This window comes from Corvus cornix, chromosome 23 (assembly GCF_000738735.6).
Source record: "Corvus cornix cornix isolate S_Up_H32 chromosome 23, ASM73873v5, whole genome shotgun sequence".
Lineage (NCBI taxonomy): Eukaryota > Metazoa > Chordata > Aves > Passeriformes > Corvidae > Corvus > Corvus cornix.
Genome location: NC_046352.1, coordinates 7,276,776 through 7,298,271, shown reverse-complemented (window position 1 = coordinate 7,298,271; position 21,496 = coordinate 7,276,776). Strand labels below are relative to the sequence as shown.

Genomic DNA, 21,496 nt, shown 5'->3' with positions numbered 1-21,496 from the left:
TGTATTGCATGTTCCCCAGTCTGAGGAAGGACTGACACACTTGCTCTCAGTGCCTGTGTCAGTATTTCTAATGAGATGTGGCATCAGCTGCTCCAAGCTCTGATTTCAAGGTTAGAACCAGGCATAAGGCCACTTGAACGACACTGTGGACAAGCTCCCTAAGTGAAATGCGGGCCAAAATTCAGCATCATTTAGACAACTGAGTGACAGTCTTGCTGCCAAGTTTTTGCAGGAGCACTGTGACCCAAGGGCTCACTACTAGCATGATGTTGTGAAACAGGAGGTAGGAAGAGAATCAGTGCTTCAAAAGGGACCTGGCTGAAGGCAAGCCCTGCCACAGGCAGCATGAAGCCATATGGCGGGAAGGCTAGATTGTAGCTTGCAGCAGAAGCTGGTACAAAGCAGAAATCACCAGCCCTATGCTGGTGCTGCTGGAAGGGAGGCAGAGAAACCATGTTTAATTCTCTTATTCAAGTCCCTGAGGAACCAAGACCTTCATTCTGTGTTCTGTGATCTTTTCTGTAATTTACTTGGTTTGTCCTTCATCCTTTCGCCTTAATTTGGTCTTTTTCTTTTGTTTTCAAGCCTTGAAACAGATATGTTTGTGCAGTTAGAGCTGTGTGACACTCTCCCTGTACCCTGAGCCCCTCAGGCCAGAAGAGCACCATAGACAAAGGCGTCCAGAAAGCACAGGGTGCAGGCAGGATGGACAGCATTAAAAAGGTATCAGGGGAAAGGAGTGAAAACTTCAGAGATATCCAAACCTTTGCCTTTAGTGAAAAAAAAAAAGAAGAAAACAAAAGAAAACAAAAGAAAAAGGTCTGCAGAGATAATCCCATGACTTCTGAAACTATGCACTCTTCAGACTGGTGACTGTCTCCCAGCTTTAATTGCTGGAGGACAGGAAAGGATTCCTGAGGGAGTGAGGGCATGTCATATGGGCACTCTCATACAAAATCTAATGACATATAGTTCCAGGAAACCTTCTAGGGTGCTCTTTGTTCTTGGGTTCAGCCACTGCTGGCAGACTGCTGGATCCTTTTAAAAGCAGTCTTGTCTTGCTGTGTAAATGTCAAACAGAAAGGCTCCTCCAAATTCTACCAGTTGGTAGACAATGCAAAGTGATGTGGACCAAGGAGCATAAGGCCTAACTTTAAACATTTGCTCTTTAAGCCATAGCTCAATGGCTGACCAAAACCTGGTATGGGTCACTACTATCCAGGGAGACCTGTATCACCAACAACCATGATAGAAATGATTATTCTAAAATAACACACTATGACTTCTGAGGAAGAATTGGCTGTTCGTCTGTCTCATTTAGAAGATGACAGTGTTGTAGATTATGCAATGTCCTATGTTACTCTGGAAGAGTTTTCTCCAATCTCCACAAATGGTTCTTTGAGTGACAAGATCCTGCAGGATCCTGGTGTTGTATCTCTAAATTCATGTAGTCACACAGATCCTCTGCTGCAGGCCCAATATGGGACCGTATATCCCATTTTTCTAGTAGAGGTGGTTATACTAACCTTTTGTGATGCCACCATACTTCAGCTACCTCCAGAGAAAGACTGGACAGTAAAGTAGTGCAATACTGTCTGTCCCACAGTGCTAGCAACTGTGAGTGGCCTGAATGCAGGCAGCCCAGAATGGAGTCTGGAGCTCCAAGCTGTATACTGCTATAACAGCAAACTGAACAGTACCAGGGACTGGTCTTGGGTGTAAGAATTCAGTTGTCTACACTGGTTAATGGTTCAGGCTTTCCCCTGTGGGCTGTGGCCTGTGTCAGCTCACGTGTCCCCAGGCAATGCACCAGCACAGCTCAGGAGTGAGCACGGGCTAGAACCTCCACTGCCAGTGGGCAGTCTGCACATACTTTGGAAGCAGACTGTGTGGACATGGCCATGCAGTGGTACCATCAAAATCTCTTAAGTTTGACAGAGCTATATCAGTGCAGTTTTGGGAGGGTAGAGGAGCCATGTCCCAAACAGGGCAGCCTTAAATGCCCTCAGTTGAGAGAGAGACCTGCAGTTCTATAACCACACAACTGCTCTTTCTGACTCTGCAGCACGTCCTGGGGCATCACTTATGGTCCATCCTCAGCAGAGGCACCAGCAACTGGGAGAAGCTGCAAAGCTGTGCTACAAATGCAAAGGAGAGGCTGAAAGCTGTGGTGGACATGCGCTGTGGTGGACATGCGCTGTGGTGGAGTGTGTTGGGATGGCCACAGCAGTGGATGGTGGAGATGAACTGGAGCAGGCTGAGAGATGGAAGGGCGGTCAGAAGGATGATGGGGTAACTTTCAAAGCAATGCATGGCTCATATTCAGTAGACATCACAGTTCTGACATAAAATGCCCAGAGACTAAAATGTTGTATGAAATTTGGGCTGCACCACTTGGTGTGCTGTCTTCAGCACACCAAGTCTGAGACTTCATCCAAGACCTCCATGTGCCAGCTTCCCACCTGCCAAATCAGGGAAATAATCCCAGAGGCAGAGAAGCCCATGTTAGAAGGGACCTGCTCTGCAGCCCCAGCAGATGGTCCTGACAGTATGATTCCTTGACTGCAGTTTGCTTGACCGGTACTGAAAGAATTCCAGAGATAGTGATGCCACATCCACCCCAACAACCTTAATTACTAAGAAAGTTTTCCTTGGTGTGTCACTTCATTCTCCCCTCTTTAACTTCCCTATCTTGTCACCAAGGAGTGAACCTTCTGGCTATTTTATGAGGTCCTAGTCATTCCACACTGGTACTAACTATATTCTCCTGTTTCAGTTTATGCATGCAAAAAAATTAAATGACAGAAATACAAGATCAATAATTTTCATACTATTTATTTTGTGGTATTTCTGCACTGGCTTTTCTATTCATGATAAAATGTGTAATAATTCAAATAAATTGTCTTCTTTCTACAGTTCACCAAAAGCATAGCTTCAAATGCAACATTTGTGAAATATCCACATAACTTGTATCTGTGCTATGCCTCTCTGCCGTGCTGCTGATTATAGTCAGGCTGTGTCACACATCTTCTGAAAAAGTTACAGGTTTTATCAGCTTCACATGGGTAAGATACATGCCATAGAAAATATGTATCAGATCCTGCTCTCCAGAAACTTTCTCAGCCTACATAAATGGTTAATATACAGCAGAAATACTAAGGTCTTGTAAATACACACACAATTTCCTCCCATTAGGCTACAAAGCATGGTAGAACTGGATAATGTGTCACCTCATCACACAAGACCAGCTCCCTGGTTCATACACCTTCCCTTGCTGCAAAGCTTATTTCATGGGTTGTTGATCTTATATACAGACATGATCACTGCAGAGACCATGGACAAGTTCTGCTATGGCATGTACAGTCCCAAACAGAAAGTATCAAATTGGCAAGAAATTCGCAGTTACATGCACAGAACAGGGTAGCAGCAGAGATGACAATTACCACTCCTTTCCTTAGGAGTAAAAGCATGGAAAGTTTCAGGTAGGCTGTGAGAGTGCACAAGGGTCAGTTACACAAGAGGAGAGTCTCAAGATGAACACTTTTTGAAAAGTATTAGTTTTTGGAAAGCCTGTTTAAATTCTTCATTAAAAGCTGTATAAATGACTGGATTGATTAACGAATTTAGGTAACCCAACCAGGTAAAAAAGTCCAGTAGGATGGGATGAAACCAACAGGCATCTTGGCAGATTGGTAGGACTAGGGATGTAACAAAAAAAGGCAGCCAGCAGAAAATGAAAGCTCCCAGAATAATGCCTAAAGTTTTGGTAGCTTTCCTTTCTCTTGCAGCAGAAATTCTTTTCCTTTCCAGCACACTATCTGCAAGTTTTATTTTAACATGACTGATAAATATTGGGGATCCACCTGAATGGGAATGCCCTTCATGGAGGCTAGCATTAATGGAGCAGAGGGAAGACCCTGCAGAACCAGTAATCAGGTGTGCAGTAGTAAAACGTTTCCCATATAATGAGGGTGGCTTCAGAATCCTGGATCGAGCTGCTACATAAATTCTACCATACAATATCAGGAGGAGCACAGTTGGGATGTAGAAAGCTCCACAAGTAGAATAAATTGTGTAGGAAATTTGATCGGTGTTTACAGTACACTTCGCAATTTCTTCATGAGCTTTCACCTGCCTCCAGAAAAACGGTGGCACAGAGATACTAATAGATATCATCCAGACCACGGCAATCATGAGGGCTGCTCGGCCAGCAGTCCGGCGTTTGGTGTATTCCAAAGCATCTGTGATAGCCCAGTATCTGTCCAGTGCAATAACACAGAGGTGTAGGATGGAGGCTGTGCAGCACGTGATGTCTGATGACAACCAGATATCACACAGCAATTGGCCAAAGGCCCACGTATGGGTGACTGTGTAAGCAATGCTGACAGGCATTACGAGGACAGACACTAAAAGATCAGTCACTGCCAAAGAGCCAATGAGGTAATTCGCAGGTGTGTGGAGCTTTCTAGTCAGAAAAATTGTAATAACAACAAAAACATTTGCAAGGATTGTTGCCAAAGTTATAACAGACAGAAGGACTGACAGTGAAATCTTCAGCCCTAAGAGTGTCCTTTCATCCCAAGACAGAGGTGTTTCAGTGAAATTCAATGATTTATTTGCTGAGCTCTGGAGAGAGAACTGTGCTGAATGGTTGTACTGAGTCATCCTCTGCTCTGATTTCACTTTCCAGTGTAATCTTTCTGGAACAATGAAGAAAGGTGCTCACTTTTCTTCATAAAATAGAATTTTTCATACTTCGGTCCAGCACTGAAGAAATATGAACTTGTTGAAAACTTCAGCTGACACAGTAGATGAGGTAGTCTCCTAAGCAGGATTTTCCATCACATCACATCACATCACATCACATCACATCACATCACATCAATTACATCATTGTTAAAGCAAAATGTCATCCAGACATGAGTCTGGTGTACAGCAATGAAAACAGTACAACAGTACAATGAAAACAGAAAAGAGTGATGGGAATTTAGGTGCTTTTCATCTTGAAGAAAACTAAATCACTCTTCATTATCTTTTTTTCACACCTCCTTCCTGACCTAATCTTCTGCAAAGCTGAATAAATCAATACTGAAGGAATTGGAATAACAGATGGAAAAGAAACATCTCGGCATGCAGTTGATGCCCCTTTGCTTGGGATAAAGCTACCCTCAAGAGTATTTTCCTTTTCTCCCTAATTGCTGACTGTCATGTTCTTGGTATTTACAAGGGACACTTTATTAGTAGAGTACCTAAGACACAAAACAGTACTTCTGGATTCCTTCTGTAAACATAATTTCTGCCAGATTTGCAAATCAAGACTTCTTCAAGTACAGATCTCCATTTTCATTTATTTCTCCAGACTATTCAGGTTTTCCCTTCAACAATTAGTCTTCAAATGCTTAAGTCAGGTGTTGGGTACCAGACCCCAATGCACTAGTGCACATTATAGCACAGTATGCAATCTACAGGCTTTCCGTGTTTTTCCTTGGGTTCACCAGGACTGGATTTCCTGAAGTCTTCACAAACCTGAAGGAAACATCCTAAGACAGATTTCCTTCAGGCCTTTCACTCACTTTCACCCATGAGTACCAGAATCTCACTTACATTATGCCAGCCCAACCCTTCTTGAAAGAGATCCTGAATGTGGGTCATGAATGGCTTTGAAGTGTGCTATGAGGGCTACAAGGAGAAACACTGAACTTCTCCAAGAAGATAATCACCAGGCCAGCCTCCTCCCAACCATTGAAGAGAAGTGCCTCTCTCAGTCATCGCTGGTACCAACTCATGCCATCCAACACAGAATGGAGAGTAACTTGGTTAGGAATCTGTGGAGCAAGAGGAGCATATATTCTACATGAAACATTAGCACTCTGAAGTCAAACAGCCTCTCTTAAGCTCCTAAATCCTAATACAAGAATCAACACTTTTCAGTTTGGTGTGTTTGATTTTTTTACACACAATCACCTTCTGTGAGTCACATTTTCAGACATGCTTTGTCTTTTGAGGTGTACTTTTCCAATAAGGGGACATAGAAAAGTCCTGTATTTCACACTAGACTATTAGTTTCTTGATTTTTTTTTTTTTTCCAGGAAGGGAAAATCCTTTCCTAATGGCCATTTTGTGATACTGAGCAAAGGTTCAATTTATAAGAATTTTTTAACATAAAACTGTTTATAGTGACCGAAGTCCATCAAATCCAGTCACCACTCTCTGGCAATGGTCCATACATTCAGCTCAACCCTTTTGCCTTTTTCTGATGCTTTCCCAACACCGATACCTTTTTTTGGAGAGAGAGACCAGAACCCCAAACAGCTGTTGATATGGATACACCATAGATTTATACTCCAGCATAATGGTGTTTTCTGTTCCCAGTTTATTTCCTAATGATTTCTGAGAAGTACTTTGCTTTTTGAATCATTGCACAGCACTGATCTTACATTTCCACAAAGCAGTTCCAATTAATGTAATTCCAAATACCTGGAGTGGTAATATCAGCTTTTTTCCCCTGTCTGCTCAGTTGTGAGTATTGTATTCCTTCTACCACTTTTTAACTAAGGCTCTTTGCAACTCTGCACAGTCAGTCCTTGTCTTTAATACTCCAAAGAGCTTTGTTTCATCGTCAGATGTCATCACCACACTATTTGTGGGCTGTCCAAATCACTCAAAGTCTCTTGAGAGTCTAAGTAATTGTATAAGTTGGACTTCACTCACTCCATATACTCACCAGCTTTTCTTAATTAACTTAACAGATTGGTGAAGCATAACTTACTTTACTGAAGTCTGAACTTTGACTGTTACCCAAATCACCATATTTACTATGTGTACAGTAATACATAGTTGTAATTTCTGCCAACTGGCTATAGGTACAGATGTCAGGTTATAGCTCAGCAATTGCCCAGATCTCTTTGGGAAGTAGCAATGTAGTGGTTGTCTTGCAGTTGGCAGGTACAAAGGGGGTTGAAGTAGAGGCTGACCCCAGCTGCTGCTACCATTGTGCTTCAAGTTGCATCAAACTCTCTAGCTGAGCACTGTCTGATAGTAAAATTTTTTTGTTGTTCCCTTTGGTCAGAAATAAAGGTTCCACTTGTAAATATCCCCCAATTTCCCTTTAGTGAATAGGGATGCTGAAGTTAATCTCGTTTCTCTGTAAGGAATTTCCTTTATCTTTTTCTTTCCATACCTTTACCATCCCTTTAACTCTCTGACACAGTAACAGCTCATTTCAGAGCTCTCACTTTTAGAGTCTAAGAAATCTCTTACCTGAATGCTGGGCTGATCACACATCCCACACAGGAGAAAATCTAAACCAAAACCACCAGACAGACTTATTAGCACTATTAAAGACAATGACTGGATTACCTAAAAACCAAAGCCAGATCCAACCTTGATTTCAGTTACTGAAAAAAGGGATATCAAGCCTTTCCCATATATTGTATCAGCTTTTTCTCTCTGTTACAACAATTCTAGCAACGTGAACTAAAATGAACTGCACCTCACCCACCCACCTGTACATGAACAAGCCTATTAGTAGTTCTATTGCTTCCACCAGCTTGCAGTCACTGTAGGGAAAAAATAAACTGATGTGGAACATGGTATTTGCAGTCTGGAGTTCAAATAAATTATAAATCTTCAAAATATCAGCAAACAAGCAACCCAACAATGGGAGAAAGTTGTACTGAAACCAAACATATATTGAGTTACTGAATTAATTTTTATAAATAAATGATATTTTCCTCTAATGTGATCACCAAAGGAAAAGAATCAGTGTTTTACACAAATGTTCCAAGTCAGGTATTTATCATGTACTCAGGAAGAGTTACCATCTGGACAAAATTAACATATTCCAAATCATTTAGTATTTCAATGAAGTTGCCTTTTACTCAACAAAAGAATGATGAATAGAGGTAAATTGTTTTCCTGTTAAAAAGAAAAAGAAATTAAGTTTGTGTAAACTACAGATACTGAAGAAAAATAACATTAAATGACAAGCAGTCATTAAATTAAGTCAAGTACGAGGTCATACACATAACTGCCTATTAAGAAAAGCAGAACACAAATGCACAGACATGATATATCCTGAAGCACCAGAGCCCAGGACTAGGAAGTGGCCATCCAGCATGTTTTCTGAAAGCAAAGGGACATGCTGCCTGGGCAGGATGCACATGGTCTCTGGAGAATGAGGAGCACTGGGCAGAACCTGGTTGTTGAGGAATACACTTAATGCCAGTAGCTCAGGGCTCAGCTGCAGTGCCAGCTGCAGGTTGAGCTCTTGTAGATGATAGCTCCTTCAAGACATTTGAGACTCTGCCATGGGAAACCTGGTGTTGAGCTGGTGAGGAAACCAGGTCTGACTGTGTGAGTGTGGGGGTGTAGCTGCGAAGCACCCAGTGGTGCAAGAGTGACTGCCAGAGTGGCTCCTGGATGGTCAGATAGGGAAGCTTCCTTAATACCGGTGATGTTATCACCTCGAGATAAAATAGCATAATTGCCTCCTGTGTGTGCCACGCGCGGCTGGGTCACTGCACGTGGCAGCAGTGCCGCCTGCAGGCAGCTGTGTGCGCAGCTTCGGAGGCATCGGCCCACGACAGCCCTCCGGCCCCGCCAGGCGGGGCATGGCAGGTTTGTCACCCACACTTCACAGGACTGCAATCCTCTCAGGTGCCTTGGCTGCATCAGCACTGTGCTTGGTCCATCTTTCCTTGGGCTTCACCGGGTGCTCTTGGCCATGGACTGTGGGTATTTTTTCACTTCAAAGTGCCTGAAATAAATTGAAGGTGATGTCACAGCCAACCAGAGGGAGGTTTTCACAGCACAGCAGGAGTGACATACAATGCCAAGCCGGAGCAAGCCACAGTGTTGTGTTGGGCGCTTGCAGGCAAGACTTGATAAAGAGCAGTCAGGAACAGCACAGAGCAAAGGAGGGCACACCTGTCCTTGGTTTATCCATGCTACTGTCCCCAATAGTTTATCCAGACTACTGTCCCTGTGGATTGTCCTACTACACTACTGCACCAAATCGTGTGCCAGTTGCTCAGTCAAGGGAAGATGGGGCAGATATAGATCCATGCAGTGAGGATGAGAAACCAAGGCATAGAGTGACCCTAGGCTGAAGATATGTGACAGTGATGATACAACCACAGCAAGCAGCACTTAATCACAGGAAAGAGCATTTCAATGGAGAGACAATTCCAGACATTGCAGTGCTATTTAACTTAGCAGAAAGCTTAGCTCAGGGTCTGGAATGTGAAGCAAAGTCATGTGCAATGTGAGAAGAGAACACACTTTAGCTGTTAGTGATAGCACTGGCACTGCTTCACAGTTCAGGGTCCTCACTTAAAACCAGGTACTTCTTAGGAAAAAGTGCTTTGTGTTCCAGCTCCGCAGTTAGTGAGCAAGGACAAGGTGGCAGGGGAGGGTCTCTATGAGAAAAAACTGAGCACCAGGTGTGCCAAGGCAGGTACGTTGACAGGCAGGAGAAGGCTGGGTGGCACCAGGAGCTCCTTAGGATCAAGTCATCATATGGGCTCTGGGCACAGAGCTGCAGAGATTGCCCAGATTACCAGAGGTGCTCAGTCCCAAGGGCAAACAAAGTCCCAACACATTTCTGTCCCTTCTGGAGCACAGCAATTACTGGAGAGTGGGGCAATTCCTGCAGACCATAATTTCATGGTGCAGCTGACACACTTTCTAAGGATGCTGGACTGCAAGGAGAAGGCTTCGATGCACCCCTGCAGAGCTGGGCTGGAGCGGGATAAATAATATGTACAAAAATAGGTATGTTGAAATAAAAATACAGAATTTACTCTTTCACTAAATAGAATAGAAAATAAAAAGGAAAATTACTTAAAATGTCCTTTAATAAGTTGCACATTTCCTTTAAGTTCACACTGAAGTTAGAGGAATTTGGGAATTAATTTTCTTCTTTTGAAGCTGGAGAATTGTGAAGGGATGGCTGAGAACAGAGCTAAAGTTCAGCAAACTACTGAAAATTCATTTTGTACCTGATTCTCACTTTTCATTTAAATGTAGAATCCACAGAATAGACCAAGTCTATTCTGTCATGCTGAAGCTGCTTCCAGTGAGATCCAACAGCAGGTGGCCAGAAGGCCCCCCGCAGGACAGGAGGTGGCACTCTGGCCAAGAGGAACCCCTCTGAAGGCCCATTTTAGAGCAGAACTCAAAAGAGGGAGCAAGTTTTGAATAAGTTCTTGCATATTTAGGACAATTGACTCAAGCATGCATCATAGAGTAGGTATGGAGTCCAACTTGAAGACAAAAGCCCTGTTCAAACCACATGAAATACATTTAGAATTAGCTCTAGGAATCTGCCCATCCAGAGATCATAACCAAAACAGAATGCAGCTCCTGGGAGAAAACCAGGCAACACTATAGCGTATTGCACTGAAAAATCAAAGGTATAGTCTATGTAAATTCTGTTTGCACCAGAATTTCTGGTCAAGCCTGGCAGCAGTTGGGCCCTTTAGGGCTGAGCATCTCTCTTCACTGCCAGTGAGGGGAGCTGGTAGAGTTCATATTTCTGGAAAAGTATACCTGACACTGCAAGTGTTCAGCACGGCTCATGCAGCATGGCTAGATGTCTAGTCTGCTAGGATCATTGTGACTATTTCCAAGTAAATCAGGCATGCCTATTTTGTTCATTTGATATAGAGAACAACATCGTATATGAGAAACTGTATGCAAAACATTTCTCATTTTAAATAAGCAATTGTAGTAATTGGCAAGCAAATATTAGCAATGTTTAATGCCTTTGCTCTCTTCTCCCCACCTTCTATTTTTGCTCAGCTTTTAAGAAATTATTGGTACTTTTCCTCTCTTACCTTTATTTATACACTGCCAACATGTATTAACGATCCAACCCATTGTTAATGACCAGGTTACAATTGCTGTTACACCTTATAACTAAATATTACTTATCAAAAAGAAAGTCTGGGATTTAATGGGCAGTGATTCTGGCAAATATTACATTGCATAAACAGACTCTACAGTATGTTACCAGTAAGTTCTTTGGAGGGAGCAGGGGCTGGAGCACTTAGCTCTCAGCCATAAAGTCTCTGATGACAGACGTCCACCATGCAAAATCTCCAATTAACTTTTTCCTTCTCATGTTTTGTCTCCCATTATTATTCAGTGGAATTTTAAGGGCCAAAGAAATACAGTGGGGTGCGAGATTGCAGCGCCAACTGTGTCCAAGAGCCTGCAAGGTGGGATCTGGGAACAAGCAGAATGACACTGACTCTGATCTGGCTGAGCTAAGTGATATAGAAACTTTGATCGGGCACATCTGAGTGGCTGTTCATCTCAGACTCCATTTCCCCTCTGTTCTAGAAGCTGTTTAGTGGTGCCCATTTCTTTCCAGTTTCTGAAAAGGACATCTGGAGTGACCCGAGCATGTAAAAGCCTAACTTGAGCCTATCAGCCTTGCCTGAAGTCTGAAAGCAGTGGTGGACAGCAGGAGAGCTTGAGCAGGGACAGGAGATCAGCTGGGGTCTCCCAAGTACCTGCCCTGAAGTACTAGAAAGAATGGAGAATCTCTGTTACAAACTCCCACAGAGTATCCCTAGACTGTTTTCAGGCTTGGAGACTTTTCCAAGTGTTTAATGATGTTTTAATACCTTTATTCTTAAGTTAGCATTCATCCAATGGAGCAATGGGAATAAGGCTCACACTGAGTGCTCTGGAAAAGGACAGTGCATTCAGAGTCCTTAGTGCTAAAACCTTGGAATTTTTAAAATCAGCTGGAATCTATAATGATAAATGCTAGAAATACCTGCAAAGAAGAAAAAGTTCTTGCAAAGTCTCATCCAAATCATCCTTGCTTGGTTCCACACTTCACTGTGCTCTGTGGCTCTTCTATTGATGCTTTACTGAATTCAGTTTCAGTATGCACAGCCACTCCCATGAGATTTTATCCATGAGCACAGTGGCCCACTAAGGTTTGTTCAGGGCTATCCATATGCACCAAGTTTCACTTTTATGCTTCGGCCATTATTCCTTGCCTGACCTTTTTGTCCAGTCCCGAAGTCAAGAATTACATTTTTTCCAGAAAGGATCTTACAGGGTTGCATGCAGAGGGATTTGAAAGGCATTAGTTGACGTGCTAATGCTTGCACTTACATAAACAGGTATGCCTTAAAAATACAAGCTGTGATCATAGATCATAATTGGTCTGTCTAACTACAGACACTAAATTAAGAGTGTACCAAATTGCCAGCAGTGAGGATGAGAGAGCTTCAGTAGGCTTCTCCTGCAGCACTTCCTCACCCAGTAAATAAATGAACTTTTGCAGAAACATGATTTACACTTCTTGGAAGAAGCATCCTGCATCCTCTTATCCTCTGTCCTGAAGACAATTCAGGAAAAAATTGGGAACAACTTCTGCCTGAATGGCTTCCAGCTGCAGGTGGTGTGTGAAGGAACACACAGGAATTTTACCTAGACACAAGCAGGATGAAACATATTCTACCATGCAATTCTACAATTCTACTAGCAATTTTACTGTGATAGGAACGAGGAGGCCCAGTAGTTGGTACTTTCAGTAATGGTTTGGGTGATGAAGTAGATGGTGTGTTCCATCCAGTGGAATGACACTGCTGGGGTTCCAGCCCAGAACACTAGGGAAGAGGATTAAGGTTAAAGTTGAGTTTAAGAACAAGTGCAAGGTATGTATTTCAGGTAGAAATGAGCAGTTCCCCTGTTGTGTGATGGAGAGTAACCAGCTCAGCAACAGCTCTGCACAGTGTAAGACCACTGTGCACTGTCAGCAGAACCAGTGACATTGTACCAGGGCAAAATAGCAAACACCTTGGCAAGTGTGTAACTAGGAATAAGGCCTTGAATAGATCTTGTTCTGTTCATTTTGGACAAAGCCAAATGGCAGCCTTGCATTCAGCTTTGGGCACTGTTCCCAAGAAGATACAGACCACACAGAAAGAAATCAGAAGCAAGCAGCACGAATCATCAGGAAAGAAAATGTATGGGAATAAACTGCATGGGAATAGGGATGTCTGGGCTGAAAGAACACAGCTGAGGGAGATGTTCAACAGTCTTTCTATGCATGAAAGCCTGCAGAACAGGAAGGAATAGTCTGTTCCCTGTGGCTGTGACTAATATCACTGAAAGGAGAGGGACTTAACTACAGCAAGAAAGACTGAGCCATTAGGAAAATTTTGGAGATAGTAAGAGTAGTGAAAAAAAGTATTGCTTAGGGACACTGTGACATTTCCATCTCAGAAAGTCACAAGGACAGGTCAAATGATCTTTTTGGAGTGTGATTTCCTATAACCAGTGAAGCACCAGGAAAGTAAAGGGAATGAGAGAAGCCTACCCCATGTAAAATGGTGAAAACCAGAACTTTTTGACTGCAATATGGTGTAAACATAGCCAATTCAAAATGAACAAAAAACCAAGACAGTGAAAGTTTTGCAGAACATCACAGTTCAGGTCTCAAACTAGCTCAAGACTCAGCATTGTGGTGCTGTGGTGTTCCACATGGGATGAGGAACACTGAGAATTTTTACTGCTTTCAAGAAGAGAGTGGTGAGGAATGACACGGTTGCTTACAACAACTGTCAGTGGATGTCATTGGGACACCAGAGGCCCCAGCCTCCACCATGTCAGAGCATGAACACAAGGAATGAACTCGCCATGACTGTGGCAGGTAAGATCACTGCACCAGAATGTTCTCTTGACAGACTAGGGCATCAGTCCCACAAGCATTTTCCACATGCCTCTGGCTTTGTAAGCATTGCTCCCTAACAGTTCTCTACCCTCCTCTCTTGCTACACTCTGATCTTTGGTATACTCCTCTGCCTTCAGCTTCACCTTCTAGGATGCAGACACAGGGTTCCCTGACATACAATGCTTGTTCCTTTAGTCCCTGAACGTTTGTAAGGCACTATGAAGTAGCACTCCCCTATATGACTCTTCAGCTCTAGCAGCCTCGGCAAAGAAGCTGAACAGTTGTTGCTCTGACCACAGTCTCTACAGCCATGATGCTGGTTATTTTTTTCTGTGTTTTAGAATAAACTCCCCTAGCCATCCCAATTTCATGGAGCTCAGAGGCAGTAAAATACCTAAATTCCTTCTGCACAATGCCTCTGTGCTCATATAGGGTCAGTAATGGGCAGGCTGGGAGCAGGCAGGAAGGAACATCTTGGCTGAGTTCAGCACTGCTCCTCTGGGGATCACAGAGGGTGGATTATGGCTTGTGTGCACACCAAGGGATGTCTTCCTTTACATGTATCTCTGAGTGCATCACCAAGAGACAGAAAGGAATCTTTACTCAAAAGACAGAGGAAAAACCAGTCAATTTTCATGCTGACTTTTGATATCTGGATGGTTTTCTTCAGAGCTCTATGTAGGACAGTTCTATCCAGGCAAATGGCTGCAACTGCACTGCCCTGCTGTGTACATGCCAGAAGTGAGTGTTACTTGTCACTAAGTTTTGTTCTGCATTTAGGTGAGGACAGGACACTACCATCATGCTTACTCTGTGTTAAGACACCAAAAGTAGCCAGGCCTTTCACATCTTCCTGCATTTTGACATGTCTCAACTCAAGAAATACATTTCCCAGATTTCTAAGTAAGCTGCAAACCAGCAGTGTTCACACCACGAGTTTGATTTTTTAAAAAATTTCCTTATTCTCTGCCATTTACTTACACATGCTTGCACTGCATGTGCTTGATTCCCAGCCCATCAGAAGTGTGATACATCAGAAGAAAATGAATGAGTGATGACTGGTGAGAATGCTACTCTGAGATCATCCAGATCTGGGGGTAAATGTGAAAACCAGAAAATGTTACAAGGCACATGGAAAACAATAAATTGTTTGATATTTGCTAATTTTAATACTTGAGAAGTATGTATGATGTATATCCTAAATCCTTTGTTATGATGCTGCCTTAACTTTAAAGACAATATGAAAAGCAAAAGCAAATTTGCCTTGAGAAACCTCACAGATCCCAGCCATTGCTTTCTGGAATAATCTGTTTAACACTCTATTGGCAGCAGTCCCTGCAAGGAGGAAGTTACAATTACTGGCAGAGTAATCCCACCTCTCTAAAGTCAGTTGTCCACTCAATTTTGCAAAGGCAGTTTCTTTTTCTGGGGTTTACATCAGGCTCTCAACTGGGAAAGGGACCGTCCCTCTGGGGAAACATTATTCTCCTTGAAGTCCATGTTCAAGTTTCATGCCTTGCTGCCTGCAGTATACTGGAAATACCTGTCTGCAATGCTGGCAGTCCTTGTTCTTGGCTGGGTCCTGCTCTTTGCTGCAGGACCAAAGCTCATCCCAAAAGTGGCTCACATTCATCGTTGATGCAACAGGTGACAGGTGGTCCACTGGCTCCACGTGAGAAAATAGGGCATTTTGTCCTGAAAAGCCTGGTTTGCATCCAAGCAGGTACATACACATGGACAGGTGAGGATTCCAAGGGTACAATATTACAGTGGCAACTCCTGTCTTTGCGCTAGCACCTAATTGGAGGTCACCTTTGGCCACCACCATACCTGAAGCAGGAGTGAAGAAAAAACCAGGCAGCTGTGTCACTCGTGGAATACAAACCAGGAAAGTGGGGGATAATAATGGGACAACACTAAAAGTAACTAAAAGCTTTCGCCAGGGCAATCCACATAAAATTACACTTCTAAAGTGGTCACTTCATTTACATGATAGTACCCTGTACCTGGGGTAAGAGACATGCAATAAGCATTTAAAGCTCTAAATCGCCTGTGATCTTCCCTCCCAGATACACGGCATAAAGGGTCATTACAGACTGCCCAGAGAGGTTGTGGCTCGAAACATTCAAGGTCAGGTTGGACGGGGCTCTGACCAACCTGATTTGGTTGAAGATGCATCTCGTGGCTGGGGGAATGGACTAGGTGACCTCTAAAGGTCCCTTCCCACCCAAACCATTCAGTAATCCTGTGTCGCCCGTGTCCGGCGCTGCGGGGGTCCCCGCTCTCCGCGGCACCGCAGGGCGATGCCGCCGAGGGAGCTCTGTCCGCCCCATCCACCGGCGCCCGCAGAGCCGGGGCGATGCCGGGTGATGCCGGGGCGATGCCCCCGCAGGCCCCGGCCTCCAGCTCCCGACCCCCGCCTCCCGTTCCCCCTCCTCCGCCGGTGGGTCCCTGGGCTTCCTCCGGGGCCGCCGTGGCGAAGCCCCCAGCACTCTGTCCCCGAGAACCAACTTCAGCCAGGGACCCCGCGGGCGCCCCCCGCCCGGCCCGGCCAAGCGCCAGCGGGAGCCCGCCCCGTCGGCATCGCCCCGGCATCGCCAGCACTCACCCGCTATCCCCGCCGTCCCACTCTCGCCCGGCTACGGCAGCGTCCGCCCTAAATACCGGCGGCCCCGGCCGGGCTCGTCGCGCCCGCGCTGCGCGTCGTGCTCCTCCGCGTCCCGCTCCTCCGCTCTCCTCCCCTCCCCTCCCCTCCCCTCTGCTCCTCTGCTCCGCTCCACCGCTCCTCCGCGTCGCGGGGGCCCAGCCGTTCGTCAGTGTGGCGGCAGCGGCTCGCTCGGTGTTGGGGTGCTCGGTGCTCTGCCCGCCCGTGGGTCAGGGCAACAAGGGTCCCCGCGCCGCCAGCGCCGCCGACCCCAGCCCCCCGCGGCCGCCTGCGCGGACAGTCCCGGCTCGGGGGTGGGCTCTGGGCCAGCGCTGCCCGATGTGTGGGGGGGAGGGGTGGCACCCCCCTCCGGGGAGTTCCCTGCACGGGACCCCACTGCGCCAGCCTGGGCCTTGTCCCCGGTGCCGTGGAACGTGGCTATGGCAGACTGCGGGGTCGGAGACCCTCGGGTGGTTCCACTTGATTCGAGGATCAACAACTCTCAGGATAACGGTGATGACCAGAGTGGCGGGAGAGGCCCCGCCGATGGCCAAGGATAGAGGACGGTTCAGAGCTCCCCTGGATGGGCTTGACTCAACTGCTGCTTCAGCTTTGCTCCGACCTGGGGCTTGCACCCCCTCGCAGCACAGCCTCCTGCATCCAAACCTAAAAGACCCAGTGTTAATTCCAGCATTTTTAAGCTATGCAGGTAGTGGGTTTTAACAGTTTTAGTCACTAATGAGAAATTAATGTTCTTTTTTTCTTTTTTTCGGAGAAGCAGTAACTATGTTCACACTAGACAAAACTTTAACATAAAAGTAATTCAGATTCCAAGGTCTTGAAACAGCAATGCTTAAGCCACAGCCCCTTTGCAGCATAATTTGGCCTTAAATAGATTGTAAATTAGCCATTGCCAGCTATCTCCATTTTCCTCTGGCAGCTAATGTACATATTAGATTAGTTTCAAAATACAGATAATCTCATTATTTTTGCACACTTAATACTGTTGATAGCCAGGCTCTGCCCTCTCCACCACAGTGTCTCAGTAAATGGTTTTTGACCCTGAGCTCAAGTCTGCTGTAGCTGCCCTCAACTCAGTCTCAAAAAAGGCATGTTCTTTCCAAATATCTTAGAGGGTTTTGTCCCGACTTCAACAACTCAAATAGTTGGCTGCTTCCAGAACAGCAGCATTTTATCTATTCTCCACTGCAATGTAGGATTTAGAACACGGTTTTGAACCCGAAGAGGTTGAGTATGGTGTAAATCATAAAGCTAAAGCCTCACTTGAGACTGAGAGGAAAATAGGAGCTTTTTAAACTGCAGCCACATGGTGTGAATCTTATACAAGAAATAATAATTCCTTGCAGCATCACTTCGCTTCCAGGCTGGGAGAGGACACATGGTAAATCTTTTGAGCCTCCAGAATTTCCCACTGAGACAAGGGTAGCTACAACAGGTTTTCTCTGAAAGTCTGAAGATGCCTCTCCAAACAATGTGGGTGTTGTTTCGTGGGTGGGAATGTATTTGATATGATACAATGTGAAAGGAAAGACGTTGGCTCTTTTATATCTCCAACTGAGGAATAAATTTCTACCCTTGGGGTAGAGATACTCCATGGAACCTTGCAGAACTTTGCAATAGAGTGCAGGCTGGTCTAGGGTCTGTGGCCACCCCAAGACAGCTGCTGCTACCCTGCAGTCCCTCGTCAGGGGAAGGGAGTTTGCGTGCCACAGGCAGGGAATAGATTCTTCCTAGAACAGAAAAAAATTAGTAAAGTTGCTGTAATGTTGTTGTTCTCCCATGCCAGGGCTTCACAGATGTCTTTTTTTTTCAGAAACAGTGATTCCATGCAGAAAAAGGAAGTGTCTGGTGGCTTTCCCTAGGCTGACTGGGAAAATCAGAGAAAAATTTGGGGTGCAGACTGGTCTTCAGATATTAAAAAAAAAAAAGAAAATTCTTCTCCCTCTGACTTTGATCCTCCAGATACTCTCTAATAAGAGCTATAGCTCATTTCTCTCATGCTTTATAAGGTCAAAATCAGTATTGTAGTTAATATCCTGTGTTGAATGTCCTGCTTAGAAAAATAATGCAACTACTCTTTTTTGAGATACAGTATCTTCATTTTTGATGGGGCCGGTGCACAGACAGAATTCGTGCACAGGCCCAGAGCTGGTACAGATGTGCACCAGTAAGACAGGCAGATCTACAGATAAAGGAGTCTTTGAAACAAGTCTACTCTTTGGCCTAACTCCAGGGGAAAAAAACCCCATAGATGCATTGGCATGGTTGGCACAGTTACGCAGTATGTTGGTGATGTTCAGTCTATAGATCCCTGTATTGGAGATGTTGAAGCTGTACATCAGTGGAGCTCAGGCAATTTGCATCCACTTGGTGCTCTCTGAGGCAGGGTCCTGGGTGAAGGTCTGGATTTCATACACAGCTTTTAGTAGATTTCTTCCTTTAATCCACTTATTTAACTTTCACAAGGCTGATTTCATTTTTCCTTTTTCAATTGAGCCCATCTCAGCAGTCCTACCTCTAATTTTGTTTCCTATCATGTTTGACTCTCAGAATTTCTCACTGCTGTTGCTCACAGCTTAAACATTTCCCCAGCAGCCTGAGCCAAAGTTACGATGCAGCTGAGCCTTGGGTCCCCAGGCTGGGGAGTGGTGGAGTAAGGGTTACAGGCACGTACAAACCTCATTCCTCAGAATCCTGAGTGAATGCCTTACCATATCGACCAGACTGTTGATTGCTCTAAGGTGGTGAAGTGCATCTCCTGGGTGTCTGATTTCACAGGGCTCAGGTTTTTATTCCCTTGCTGCAGAAGAAAGGCTGAAAACTTATTATTTTCACAGTGTGGGAAACAGTTTCCTTCCTTGGTGTAGCTGGAAGGCCATCAAAGACACAATTGATGCTTGCCTTCTTAAGGGTATTTGCTATCCCAGTTGTCCCAAAGTGAGCCCACAATCTGTGGTCTGAGCCCTCCTCTGGTCTGATCTAGTTCAATATCAAATACATTGGGGTGATGTTGCTTCCCCTACTGTGACTCCCCAGGGAAGTAGGATGATGATTAACTTTTCCAGAAATGCTGGAGGAGTGTTTTTACTTGTTTGAGCTGGCAGGAGAGGTGACAGTCAGTAATGAAGGCTTCTGTAGGACTGTGCATAGGCACAAACTAATTGGTTCTGGTAAAAGACTGCTGTGTTACACTGAAAACCAGCACCACCCGCACAAGTAGAGACAAAACCTCTGAGACTAGAATTATTTTGCTGCCCTGGTTGTAGCTTTTCCAAGAGCTGGAAAGTATCCCAGTCTCACTGTCCAGCATATGGGAGGGACAGTGGACTGAGCAATTCCAGTGAATTCAGCATGAAAACCATCACCTGAATAAATCCTCCTCAGAAGATGGGAAATGACATTAAAATGGCTGCACCTTGATGATGTTCAAGTAAAAATAGCTCCTTCCTCATCAGCAGCATCACTCCCTGTGAATGCACCACAGTCAGATCTATTGCTTACATGAACAGAGATACTGCTTTTTCTCTTTGTAGATCTTGCCAAGCCCAGACTGGAGAAGGGAAGAGGAGGCTGATGTCATCCTGAGTACTATAGTGAATACCTCAAAACTGCTTTTGCTCACTGTTAAACTGTGGGGAGAACACTAATACAAAATACCTTCCTAGTTTTCAGTCTAATTTTGCCCGCTGCCAATTTATATCTATTTCTATTTATCCAGCAGGACCTTCCTTGAAGTTTACCCTCATGATTAACCAACCAGCTCTTTTTTGAGGCAACAAAATGTACTGGCTTCTTGTCACAGAAACTTACTTTGGCTGAGGAAGACAGATGCATCATGTGAGGTCCCTTCTTTTGGTTCAGGAATTCTCTTTGCTTTTTGATATTTGATGTCACCTTACTTTTACTTTATCATCAAAAACTTAATTAAAGACCAGACATTCCAAAAAAGAAGGAAACTCACAGTACTTTTTTCCCCACATGAGTCATTTTCCTCTGAATTCCACGTTTTTGTCACATTCCAAACCTCACACTTAGACACTGACATATGGAGAATTCTTCAGGCACTGCTTCCCTACAGAAGGTGTGTTTTGGCTTTAAAGCTTTATTCTCAGTCTTGCAAAGGATCAGGACCAAAAGCCTAGTCAATTCTTCCTTCTTTCGAGGCTCCTCTCTTTACTTTCTCTCTATCAAATACAAAAATGCTCAGAAATTGGTACATAATCAAAATACAAAACCTCTGTTATAACTGCTGAGGTAACTTGTAGCAGAGCCTCAAAGTGCTTGGCAGTTGCTTTCCCCAGAGTTCCTTGAGTCTGTTTTAACCATCTGATTATGCATGATTATGCACGATTATTTATGCACAATATGGCTGAGAAAGGCAGCCAGCTCCCAAGAAGTTGTGTGTGCTCACTGAACTCCACGAGGTCTTATTTACACATTTAAAAAAAAAAATTGTTATACACAGACATTAATTTTCTTCCACAGGAGAGAGGAATTCTCTATCAGCATTGCTCTCCTACTGACTTAGTGAAGCATTTTTCTGGACAGTGTGTATGGTCCTGACATCAGGGCTGAAGACAGCTCACCAGACATTGTGTGAGGAGAGACTGAAGGACCTGGCATGTTCATTTTGGAAAAGATAAGGGGGATCCAACTGCAATCTTCAGTTAACTAATGGGGTTAAGGAAGATGAAGCCAGGCTCTTCTCAGCTGTGCACAGTGAAAAGGCAACAGACAAAAGCATAGCAAGGGAAATTCCATCTAGAACCTAAGGAGAGTGGCAGCTCCTGCCCATTACACTGTCTCACTGGAAATTTTCCAGTTGTCATAAAGGAGAGAAGCAATCAAAGGTGTGAGTTCCTTACAGCTCTGGGAAGTGTCAGGAGTGTGGCAGGGACAGAATGGTGTAGACCAGCTCACTGAGTGACTGGGAGCAGATATCTGGATTCAGAGGCAAGCTGCAAGTGTCCTAATCTGTAACAAGCCTTGTAATCCATGGCAGCACTGCAGGCAGGGGAAGGAGAGTTCAAGGACTGCTTGGCATAGCAACAGCTTTGAATGATTAATGGCAGGAGAGCACATTCATGAGCAAACTCCTGACAGGGCCCCTCTCCTGTGATTTCTGTTAACTG

At 44.6% G+C, this 21,496-nt stretch overlaps 1 protein-coding gene across 12 annotated transcripts; it reads right to left on the bottom strand.

Moving 5' to 3' along the window:
* Positions 1–2,819: 2,819 nt before the first annotated feature.
* Positions 2,820–16,432, bottom strand: HTR1D (5-hydroxytryptamine receptor 1D). Of its 12 annotated transcripts, none has more exons than XM_039564660.1 (4): positions 16,308–16,432; positions 15,076–15,529; positions 7,261–7,301; positions 2,820–5,825 (listed from the first exon to the last, which is right to left on the bottom strand). In XM_039564660.1, exon 4 carries the CDS (start codon positions 4,663–4,665, stop codon positions 3,529–3,531), a length of 1,137 nt encoding a protein of 378 aa, XP_039420594.1. In that variant the 5' UTR covers positions 4,666–5,825; positions 7,261–7,301; positions 15,076–15,529; positions 16,308–16,432; the 3' UTR covers positions 2,820–3,528. The 12 variants fall into 12 exon arrangements, with proteins under 12 accessions (XP_039420594.1, XP_039420596.1, XP_039420589.1 ...); XM_039564662.1 differs by having other exon boundaries at positions 15,243–15,529; XM_039564655.1 differs by having other exon boundaries at positions 7,261–15,529.
* Between the last annotated feature and the right edge of the window lie 5,064 nt (positions 16,433–21,496).